Consider the following 12,655-nt stretch of genomic DNA (forward strand, 5'->3'; position numbering starts at 1 on the left):
CATTTTCTAAATACTTTGAAGGATTAGAGAGTTGATTTCTCTTTCCCCATCAAGTGCATCAAGCAAGCAGCTAATGATATGAGGAGGGGAGTTCTGCTGCCAAAAAATCACTAGGCAACAATACTCTGGGGAATCCTGAAGAAAATTTGGATTCAGTGATACCTGTAGGCCAAATCTCAGTGACATGTATATATCAACACCCCTCTAGATTGGGACGGATGAAGTGTAGCTCAAGAACCACTTTTTTCCCCCTGCCCTCCAGATGTGGGTGGAGGGTATTTTTCAAAAATGTCCTCAGTTCCAAGACCGGACAAGAGGTACAAAACCAGGCCTCCAAGGGCCAACTTCATCAATTTTCAGCAGGCTGCATGACCAGTAAACCACATCAGTTGGGGAGACCAGAGAAAAAAACAGTTGGTACACCAGGTCCTGCTGAGGCATCAGAGGGCAGGTCTGCTCAAAACTTAGTAGACCAGGATTCTGGTCCAGATGTGGGTGATGCTCAAATGGAGGGCTGGTCCACCTGGATCATGGGTAGATCAGACCTCACCCGTTGGAGGGCAGGTATACCTCGGTCTTGGTACACCAGGCCTCTGGGCCAGACTGTACAGAATGTCAGATTATTAATACATAGTATGCTAAACTAAACACTTTTGATTTGTTTTTAGAGATTGTTTTTAGAGATGAATACCCCTGCACAGCTGGACATAATGAGGGTCCAGCTCCCTGGGGCTGGACCATCCACTCACACATCTGGTGCTGCTGTCAGCTCCACTCTCCCTTCCAATAGCTCCAGAACTCACAGTCGACTAGCCACTCCTGGCAGAAGGAGGGAAGATGAGTCTCCCTTCCAAGCTAATTAGTGGATAGCCAACCACGAGCTCCGGAGCAATTGTAAGGAAAAGCAGAGCTGGTGGCAGCAGTGGACGTATGAGTGAACGGTCCAACCCTCATTATGTCCAGCTGTGCCCATCTCTGTACCTCTGACAGTGCTGCTGATCCTTTACGGAGGAGGAGAGATACTGGTAAGGGATTCAGTGTTATAATTACTTCTTGTATTATTTTCACATACTGTAATGAACTAAAAAGTTGATTGGTGCATTATTTTGCATTACTTGCCCCAGGCTCCACCTCTGAATAAATATGGCAGTCTGAAGTCTAATAAACTCTATCCAATACCCCATTTGCCTGGAATAGCATGGTGACAAAGAAAACAAGGTTCCTTTACTTTTAATAGTTGTGTGAAGGGGGAAATTTCAGTAGGTGCAGCTTGCTTTAAAAGCATGTGCTGACATTTCCTTTTCTAAGCAACTATTAAAGATGTACAATCCCAATCCTCCATTTGCTCAACCTACCTTTGCTGTATTATTCTTAAAATTCATTAAATGCACTTGGCATTTAAACTCTAGAGTAACTGACACTGACATTTAGCTTTCAAATATGTACAACATCAAATTGAAACACAACTTATTTGGAAAACCAATTTTCTTCCTCCAAAGTCTCTTAGGATGTGAGGCTGTCAAAGACAAAACAGCACATGGAGATGCTGATTCATTGGGAGTGGACATCAATTTAAACTTAGGAGAAGGACCACAATCTTTCATCCTTTCAGGATGCAATCTCTACATGGCTCCCTTGTCTGACATTTAGAATTATTATTGATCACCCTGGCAGTTCTTCTCATGAATAAAGGTCAGAAGATGACCTTTTTTCATATTATAATTACTTTTTTGTTACTCCTATTTTGTCCCTTGTGGGATTTCCTACTATGCAATGAACCTCACCTTACTATCTGTGAGCAATTTATGACTGTAATTCACACGAGAAACTGGTGACATGGCAGTACAGTTTGTTTACAGTCCTGAGACGGTTAACGTAATGCAGCCGGTGTACTTTACTCAGAAGAAGGTCTGTTTAGTGGTGCTTCCTTCATTGCAATTATGCACAGAAATGCAAGAAATAAAAAAGGAGGCTCATTACTTTTAAAAGATGGTAAATGAGCAAAAAAAAAAAAAAATGTATAACTCTATGAAAAGAAACTTAAACAAGAGATATAATTGGGAAGGATTTATACTTCCCGAAGATATCCTGAAATTCTTCTCTTAGTTGTATTACAAATCAGTTTGCATTTTAAAAATGACAGTGTTTGTTTTAATTATGTCAAATTTTCAAAATGTTTAAAAAGATTGAAATTGACTAAGAAACTCTTATTTACAGAGAGATTTACCATTAAAATGTAACATATCCCCTTCAGAAAACAACAGAGGACTCTATTAAGGGACCTGGGGTGTTTTGCTGCAACAAATTGACATTGCTATTCTCTTTGGAGACAGTTAACAAGGGAATGAACTCCAAAAGCTCTTTCTTTCAGCACCACATGAATGTGTACTAGACATACCCCTTCTGAATACAACTACACGTTCTCACAGACACATGTATAAAGTTACAGCTGTCGATTTGATGTCCTAATATTACAGTATTTTCTTACCTATTTTTCTGCTTTTCTCATTATTCAAAGGTAATTGTATCAATCCCCATCACAGATTGCTGCCTTGTTGTGGTGAAGGGGCTTGAGTAATTCAGAGAAGCTATGGGCTATGCCGTGCAGGGACACCCAAGACGGACAGGTCATAGTGGAGAGTTCTGACTAAACGCAATCCACCTGGAGCAGGAACTGGCAAGCTTCTCCAGTATCTTTGCCAAGAAAACTCCATGGAGAGAAACAAAAGGCTAAAAGACATGACGCTGGAAGATGAGCCCCTCAGGTCGGAAGGTGTCCAACATGCTACTGAGGAAAGGCAGAGGACAAGGAGAAGTAGTTCCAGAGCTAATGAAGTGGTTGGGCCAAAGTCGAAAGGACACTCAGCTGCGGAGGTGCCTGGAAGTGAAAGGAAAATCTGATGCTGCAATGAAAAATACTGCATAGGAACCTGGAATGTAAGATCTATGAACCTTGGTAAGCTGGATGTGATCAAACAAGAGATGGCAAGAATAAATATTGACATCCTGTGTGTCAGTGAACTAAAATGGATGGGAATGGGCAAATTCAATTCAGATGATTATTATATCTACTATTGTGGGCAAGAATCCCGTAGAAGAAATGGAGTAGCCCTCACAGTCAACAAAAGAGTGGGAAAAGTTGTACTGGGATACAATCTCAAAGATGATAGAATGATTTCAATATGAATCCAAGGCAGACCTTTCAACTTCACGGTCATCCAAGTTTATGCACCAACCACCAATGCTGAAGAGGCTTGAAATTAATGAATTCTATGAAGACATACAACACCTTCTAGAACTGACACCAAGGAAAGATGTTCTTCTCATTATAGGGGACTGGAATGCTAAAGTAGGGAATCAAGAGATAAAAAGAGCAACTGGTAAGTTTGGCCTTAGAGTTGAAAACAAAGCACGGCAAAGGCTAATAGAGTTTTGCCAAGAGAACAAGCTGGTAATCACAAACAATCTTTTCCAACAACACAAGTGGAGACTACACATGAACATCACCAGGTGGGCAATACCGAAATCAGATTGATTATATTCTTAAAATATGACACTGTTGAGGCGCTACACTCAATATGCCAGCAAGTTTGGAAAACTCAAGAGTGGTCAGAGGACTGGAAAAGATCAGGCTACATCCCAATCTCAAAGAAGGGCAGTGCCAAAGAATGCTCCAACTATCGTACAATTGCACTCATTTCACACACTAGCAAGGTTATGCTTAAAATCTTCCAAGGTAGGCATCAGCAGTATGTGGACCGAGACCTCCCAGAAGTACAAGCTGAATTTCAAAGGGGCAGAGGAACTAGAGACCAAATTGCTAACATGCGCTGGATTATGGAGAAAGCCAGAGAATTCCAGAAAAACATCTACTGATGCTTCATTGACTATGCAAAAGCCTTTGATAGTGTGGACCACAGCAAACTATGGCAAGTTCTTAAAGAAATGGGAGTGCCTGACCACCTAATCTACCTCCTGAGAAACCTATACGTGGGACAGGAAGCAACAGTTAGAACTGGATATGGAACAACTGATTGGTTCAAAATTGGGAAAGAAGTATGACAAGGCTGTATATTGTCCCCCTGCTTATTTAACTTATATGCAGAATACATCATGTGAAAGGCTGGACTGGAGGAATCCCAAACTGGAATTAAGATTGCTGGAAGAAATATCAACAATCTCAGATATGCAGATGATACCACACTGATGGCAGAAAGTGAGGAGGAATTAAGGAACCTTGTAATAAAGGTGAAAGACGAGATTGCAAAAAACGGTCTGAAGCTCAATATCAAAAAAATTAAAATCATGGCCACTGGTCCCATCACCTCCTGGCAGAAAGGGAAGATATGAAGGCAGTGACAGATTTTACTTTCTTGGGTTCCATGATCACTGCAGATGGTGAAAGCAGCCATGAAATTAAAAGAAACCTGCTTCTTGGGAGGAAAGTGATGACAAACCTCAACAGCATCTTAAAAAGCACAGACATCACCTTGCCAACAAAAGTCCACATAGTGAAAGCTATGGTTTTTCCTATAGTGATGTATGGAAGCGAGAGCTGGACCATAAAGAAAACTGAACGCTGAAGAACTGATGCTTTTGAATGTGGTGCTGGAGGAGACTCTTGAGAATCCCCTGGACTGCAAGGAGAACAAACCTATCCATTTTGCAGGAAATCAACCCCGAGTGCTCACTGAAAGGACAGATCCTGAAGCTGAGGCTCCAGTACTTTGGCCATCTCATGAGAAGAGAAGACTCCTTGGAAAGACCTTGATGTTAGGAAAGTGTGAGGGCAAGAGGAGAAGGAGACAACAGAGGACAAGATGGTTGGACAGCGTCATCGAAGCTACTAACATGAATTTGACCAAACTCGCGGAGGGAGTGGAAGACAGGAGGGCTTGGTGTGCTCTGGTCCATGGGGTCATGAAGAGTCAGACACGACTAAACGACTAAACAACAACAACAGCTGTAATAGTTACTTTAAAACAAAAATCAAGCCACTAGCCAATGGAAGAAATACCTATTTAGTGAGGCTACACACACACAATTATGTGTGTATATTATGTGTGACTTAGTAACTAAAACAGTGACATTGCAAAATGCATCAAGTTATTATTGTAGTGTCACTTAATTATATCTTAGTTTATGAAACAGAATTAATACAAATTAATAGTTACTTACAAGTGCTGGTTAATTGTGACCTGTGTGTTCATTCAAATCAACCACCATATATTTCTTTTCACTTTTTTTTTTTGCTACCGCTGACTACCACATTAGTATTAGACCAGTGAGATAAGAGACAAAATGAGAAACCTCACCATTGCCATATAGGTTGCTTTAGGTAGAGCACTCTTCCCCTCAGTTTCCCATCTGAAGTGTGGAAAAAATGTATTATCTTATTAAATTATTGCTCTTGTAAGGATTATAAGATTATGTTATTTCAGCACTTGAGGGTACTAGGAAGGAATATTATTTCAGAAAGCAGAGGAAAGAAATGCCTGATTATTTTCCCATAGAAGAGGCTTTGTGTCTTTGATAGCTACATGACAGGCAAAAACAAAAGAAGATCACTATATTGTTGCTCTGTTACAATATTTGCATACTAAAATTGAAGGAAGAGTGTTTTTGTCCCAATCTAATTAAGTGATACAAGTTAACTATGGTCTATGAATATTAGACTTATACTGAGGCACATAACATTTCCAGTTATCAATTCCTCTTTTTAAAAAAAAACGAACTTTAATGCAGGAACTGGAAAACTGTGGTCATGTACAGAAAAAGAGAGTTCCTATATCTTTAATAATGGAGGAGGAAATTTCAGTAGGTGTACCATGTATTAAATGCTGCATCTCTGGTAGTTCCTCTTCTAAGCAATCATTAATGATACAGGAAGCTGGCACTTCTTTTCAGCTGGTCACTCTAACAACTCCATCAGCCCGGGTCACTGAGTGTGCTAGCTGAAGCTGATCATGCTCAGCCAACTCCTAAGGTTAAAACTCTCCTATTATATTCATTGATTTCCTGGTAGCACTCTGTTGGGCTCCTTGAAAATGTCTGTGGGTGGCTGACAATGATGACAAATCAGTCACCTTTCTGCTCCAACACGGGATTCAGGAAATCATTTTGCAAAAAATAAACCACTAACTGAAGTTATGAATGGGAGTGGCAGAGTGAGCTGGAACGTAACACCTGAACAGACTACCCAGGGTTTTAAAAACAACGTTACTCCTCCTCCAGGCCAGGGAAACAATAGGCACATTTTAAAATCTGATATTGAAATTGAAAGCTAGGAAATATAATGTTCTCTTTGTTCTTCCCATTATTTTAAAACTGTGGCGTGGGTGGCAGTGGTTATACCAGTTCAGTCAGTAACTATGAGCTTGCAAGGTATCCACTTAGATTTCTTGGCAATTTTTGACACTGCATATGTAAGGCTTAGGGCTAGCTTGTGGTCCAAAAAGGGGAGGGGGGTTTCACAGGAGGGCATCACCCTCTCATCTCTGGTTGGGAAGCTTTGCATGCTCTGTGCATGAGCTAACTCTAGTTGACATCAATCAGAAGTTAACAGATATGTTAGCAAGGGAATAGAGCAATTATTTCAGCACTGTTATCTGAGTTGGATTCAAATAAACGTGTTTTCTCTACCAGCAACTGCTGCCTTAAAGCACTAAAAATTCTAGGTCTGGTTACAAATTGAAACACTCCTGGGTTTGCATAGAGTTTAGCATGTTTGAAATTGATTTGAAAATATCTGCTTATACAATACATTTGGGGGAGGATGGGAAAGTGAGGTATTTTAAACGGTAATGATGGGGCTGATTATCTTAACTCAGTTTTGTGCACACAATTTATTGTGAATCATTTTGCCAAGTACAATGCCCACGTCAGAGGTTTTCTTTCAACCTGTTTGTATTTTATTGTTGTATAACTTGAACACTGGAAAGTGACACCTGCTGTCTTATTGATGATCTATTGCTATGCCACTTGGAAATATATTTTTAAAATTGTATCAAGTCAGCTCCCCTCTACTGCTATACCAAACAGCTTAAAAGTGGAATAAACATTGTCCCAAGAGGATACAAATAAGCCGAAACCCACATGAATTTAGACTGATTTCAAATACCCCAACTAGAGATGGGAGTATTCGTATTCAAATATGAATATCCCTGCACAAGTCGAAATAACGTGGGTCTGGCCCCATGGGGCTGGACTGTCCACTCCCAATTTTGCCGCTGATGAGAGCTCATCGGATGTAATTACCCAGTCCTGGCAGGAGGCAGGATGACAAGCCTCTCTGCTAGGTCGGAGAGTGGCTAATCCATTGTGGAGAACAGTGCAATATGAAGCCTCCGTGGGGCCGGCAGCAGCGGCAAAACCATGGGGCCTGACCCTCGTTATTTCCACTTATGTGGGGATATTCATATTTGTACATACAAATACAGATGCCCCCATCTCTAACCCTGACCCAGCTCCTGATTCATTTCAACAAAGGGTGAATAAATTGAAATTTAATCCAGACAAGACAGAGGTGCTCCTGGTCAGTCAAAGCGCAGATAAAGGAATCGGGATGCAGTCGGTACTGGATGGGGTTACATTCCCATTGAAAAAACAGGTGCACAGCTTGGGGTACTCCTGGATTCACCCCTGAACTTGGATGCCCAGGTCTCAGCAGTGGCCAGGAGTGCATTTGCATAATTAAAACCAGTGTGCCATCTGCATCCATTTCTTGAGAATCCTGATCTGGCCACTGTGGTATATGTTCCAGTTACTTCCCAGCTGGATTACTGTAATGCATTCTATGTGGGGCCGACAATGGAAAGTATCAGGAAATTTCAGAGGGTCCAAATTACAGCAGCCAAATTGCTGACTGGGTCTGATTACAAGGATCACCTAACCCCCCCCCCCCCGTTACAACAACTCCACTGGCTGCCGATCAGTTACTGAGCACAATTTAAAGTGCTGGTTTTAAACTAAAAAGTTAACCCATTCCTACAGCATACCAAAAATGGACTGGGTCCAAGCTATCTCAAATATCATCTCTCCCATTATGAGCTGGCTAGGTGTTTAGATAATCAGGAGAGGCCTTCCCTTGGTCCCACCACCTGCACAGGTGCGTCTGACAGAGACATGGGAGATGGCCTTCTCTTTTGCTGCTCCCCGACTGTGGAACTCCCTCCCACTGGAGGTCAGGCTGGCCCTATCTTTGCTATCCTTCCACAAGCAGGCAAAGACTTTTCTCTTCAGGCAAGCCTTCCCTCAGTAAACCAGCTACCTGTGTGTGATTTTTAGAGAGGTTTTTATACATTATTGTTTTAACTGGATTTTTAGTACTACAGTACTTGTGTTTTCCATTTTTGTGTCTTCCCTTTCTCAGTTACTTTTTTGTATACTTAATGATCTTTGCCTTAACTTTGCCTGTTAATGTTGCAAGATGCCTCCTTATTAATTGTTCCTAGTTTTAAATATTGTCTTTTAATGATGTCAACCACAATTTGTATACTCATTGTTTTCAACCTTAAATATTGGCTTTCATTGTCTGTGCGTAAGCCACCTTGAGTCCTTCTTCAAGGAGGAAGGTGGGGTAACTGCACCCTGTCTGAAAGGATCAATTGATGAATCAACACTGCTGCTGCTACGGCAAGATTTTGGCATCTATTCAACAGCTGGTGGTTGCTGAGTCAATTACCTGTCAAATGAGCCCTTCAAAACAATCTATGTACATCTACTTCATCTCTAATGCTTGGTGATTATAAAATCCAACAGCATTCAGAGAAATGGGAAACACTCTAGCTCTCTGAATCTACCCTAGACAACTACAGATAATTCTTGGTAATTTAAAATTTCCTTTTGAAGAATCTTATTCAAAATGTTGGTTAGGCACCATAAACAAGAGTCAAGTTATAAACTTTTTCCAATGTTAGGCTATCCTACTTTTCCGGTAGATGGAAGAACAAAGGTTTGTGTGTGGATTTTTTAATAGAGAAAAAGTCATCTCTTAAATGCTGTCCTTAAGATGGCAACTCAACCCTGCAAGCGATCAAGGTACACTAGATAAGGATGTCTTAAAATGGAGGCACCACATGTTGTTGGTGCCTATCTCACCATCAGCCTCCCAGATTTTTTTCTAACTCAAAGAACAAACTACAAAAACTGCTGCAAAGCTTCCCTAAGAAAATGCTCTTTTATTTGCATTATGCAGTCTGATGAAGAATAGTAAGAGTAAGCACCTCTTAATATGCACAGGGACCACATAATGAAATTGTTGGCATATTATTCAAAGTGGCCAGGTGTAAAAGACAGCTGGGGTTTTCCACCTTTAATAGTGGCGTAGCAGAGGGAATTTCAGCAAGTTCAGCTTATTACGCAAGTGTAACCTGTGGAAACCACTTCTTAATGAAAACGATTAAAGCTATAGGAACATTGTCTAGTTTTCCATCTGGCCACCTTAACATCATCTCTCATTGGCCCAAATTATTTGTTCCCTCGCCTTACTCCTTGGAGTCTTATTGCTGATCTGTGTATTCTGGCACCTCATTGCTACACAGTGTAGAACACTGATTCCTCATGTTGGGTCCCCAGATGTTCTTAGACTACAACTCCCAGAAATCCTGGCCAGCACAGCTACTGGTAAAGGCTTCTAGGAGTTTTAGTACAAGAACTGTTGGGGACCCAATGTTGGGAACCACTGGTATAGAACACAAGAGGATTGGTTGGTTGGTTTTGGAGCTTCTATATTATCCCATTAGTGCACAGCAATATTCTGGGCACTTTACTTAAAAAAAAACAAGATAAATAAAAAACCCAACAAAGCATAAAACAACAACAAAACCCACCATAAGTTCAGAAGACATGAAGCAGTAGAATGGCAGAACCAGGGCAAAAAAGTTTAACAGAGGCTGCCCTCAAAAGTCTCCCAAAAGAGAAGTGTCTTCATCAGTCTCTTAAAACTAGGGAGGGAGGGGGCCAGGTGCAGCTCTACAGGGAGGCAATTCCACAGGGACAATGCCACCTGTGAGAGGGCCAGATTTCTTGTGGAAGATTTTCTGGCCTCCTTTGGCATACCCACCCAGAGGAGCATAGCCTGAGAGGATCTAGTGGCACAGGCAGATGGCTTTGAGGAAATACACTCCAACAGATAACATGATCCCAAACGGTGAAGGGCTTTATAGGTTAAACCAGAGTAATCCTACCTGTACCAAAAAAAGGAGAAGTCCTTGTTAGGAGTTTAGAAAGGTGCAGGTAGGAAGACTCAGAGAAATATTTGGTTTGCTCCAGCAATTATGAATTCTTTTTTTGAAAGCAAATCTGCAAGTTTCACTTCAATTCTATCTGAAGATTTTGTATGAACTAAGTACCTTTTTGGGGCAATGTGATTTCCAAAGACACAAATTTTACAGGGTAGTGTAAATTTACCTGTGGTATTACTCCAAATGCTTTCCTCCATTGCTGCACAGAGACAGTGTTCCAGGAGACATTGTCAATCTGAATATCCCCTTCTGCATTCAAGAGTCTCAAGAAAGCAAAGAGCAAAGTACTCTTCCCTGAGCCGGTTCTTCCTAAAAGGCCAACCTGCAATATTTATCAAAGCAAATTAATGAAAGAACTACCACCCATAACTTAATCACATTGTGTTAGAAATTAACAAAAGAGCAGTTCAAGATGGAATGCTTTATGCTGAAATGGGTTTGAAACTATAAATATTAATAGAACAGCATGAATTGTGCAATGCTAATAGCAGATTCTGGTACTATGTAGCAATCATCTAACTTCCCACAATGAAGTGATAGCATTAGATGTCTTTCTGTCTTTATAGTACAAATATTTTATTATAACATTCATAACAGCATTATAAACTTTAAATGTAAGAAAAAAAAACACAAGTTATATACTTGGCCTTGCTTTGCTCCTTTTTGTACGACATCAAAACAATGTCCAGATTAGGCAAAGCTGGACAAACTTTGGCTTGCACAAAGAAAAACGCAAAGTATTCCATTCTAGGATGTCAACCAAGAACTCTATATGCCTAAATCATGCAACACGTGTTTGATACCAAGTTTGGATGTTTTCTTAAAAATCAGATGCTGAAGAATATATAGATGTTTTCCTCAAGAGAACACATGTATTGCTTCTTCAACATCTGAGGAGGCAACCTCCAGATGTTTTGGTCTGCAGTCTTCCAGAAATCTCATCCACCTTGACCAGTAATCAAGAACTGTGGGAATTGTAGTGCAAATTAGTAGCACAAGTATAATTTATTTTATGGTAACATTCCTGAAGAATGAAGACACTCTAACTCAGTGACCCCCAACCTAGCATCCCTTGCAGTTTTGAAGTATAACACCCATCAGCACAACCCCACATGTCCCAGGGTCAGAGATTATGCCATCTGGAGATCATCACATTGTAGAAGGCTAATTTATTGTATCATAGAGGTGCTTCAAATATTATGAAGATCTAAATACTGTATCTAGTGGTACATTACCAGTACACCAGCCTGTAAGGAGGGGGGGTTAGTTAGCTTCCAAACGTGCATTTATTAGTAATTCTTTCCAACATAATACAAGTAGGAAGTGAAGGGAGACAAATGTGCAGGTATAGGTCATTCTCCTATAGCCTAGGGTGGATTTTTCTACCCATACACACTACTTTTCTACAATTTTACAATGACAAGAACTTTTTATCATCTCTGTGCTCTACATATGATCAGTACTTCAATAAGTTTTGCATCTATTTTTAATTTTCATATTCCATATATTAAGCAAATTGTCTCTTCTGGTGTTTTTGCAAACTCTGTATATTAAAATTAAGCTAATAATTATTGTGTCTTTTTACAGGTTAGAAACCTGGAACTATTTCACTTTTGGTTTAGAGAGTACTGCTGCCACTAGCTTAGCTATGAAGCACCTGAAAAAAAGTTTAGATGAAGATAAGTAAATTTTCTCACCCGTTGTCCTGGACTTATTGAAAAGGAAATGTTTTCCAGTACAGCCAGTCCTCCCTCTACATACTTAGCTGTGAGATCTTGCACTGTCATTTGCCCACCAGATGGCCAGATATTATCTTCTTTAACATGCTTATTTTCAATTATGAGGGCATTGGAAAGTTCCCCATTCTTTGCTGGTGGTATAAATTTGGATTCTTCTGTTGGCATATCAATGAATTTGAACACTCGGCTCACAGACCGCATCTGGAAACAAAAGCAACAAAGTCTTCTTAAAACTACACAAAATCCTAAAAAACATTGTGACCAGAATCCAATTGCAGATTTATGTCAGTGTCAGTGTAACTGCATGTATCATGACAGTGAAATGTTGCTAATTAATGAGTTGTTGTTGCTCATATTCCTATTTCCATAGCAATCACATGACTTTGGTGCATGAGTTTTTTCTACTATGTGGTTTGCTTACAAAGGAAGCTTCGTCCTATTGAAATACTCAGTCTCCCAAATTCAACAGGTCAGGGAAATCTGCTGTTAGCAAATTAGTATTTCATCTGCAGCATACAGTTCCTTGTGTTATGATGACTCACTGTTGCTATGTATATTTAAATATGTGTTTCCACCAAATAGTAAGGAGGTTTGTTTATGCCTATAATCTCACGAGGGAAATCCTGTATTAACTTTAAATCTTGTTACACCTAACTGTAGCAATTCCTGCCA

The 12,655-nt window shown here is 40.3% G+C and overlaps 1 protein-coding gene across 1 annotated transcript in view; it reads right to left on the reverse strand.

Moving 5' to 3' along the window:
• CFTR (CF transmembrane conductance regulator) overlaps positions 1-12,655 on the reverse strand; it is a 105,736-nt gene that overhangs the window by 14,761 nt on the left and 78,320 nt on the right. Inside the window, exons 22-23 of the mRNA XM_020789713.3 lie at positions 11,942-12,184; positions 10,411-10,566 (exon numbers count right to left, since the gene is read on the reverse strand). Of these exons, the coding sequence (XP_020645372.3) occupies positions 10,411-10,566; positions 11,942-12,184 (399 nt within the window). The remainder of the gene's footprint in view (positions 1-10,410; positions 10,567-11,941; positions 12,185-12,655) is intronic.

Source organism: Pogona vitticeps, chromosome 5, assembly GCF_051106095.1.
Source record: "Pogona vitticeps strain Pit_001003342236 chromosome 5, PviZW2.1, whole genome shotgun sequence".
In the NCBI taxonomy this organism is placed as follows: Eukaryota; Metazoa; Chordata; class Lepidosauria; order Squamata; family Agamidae; genus Pogona; species Pogona vitticeps.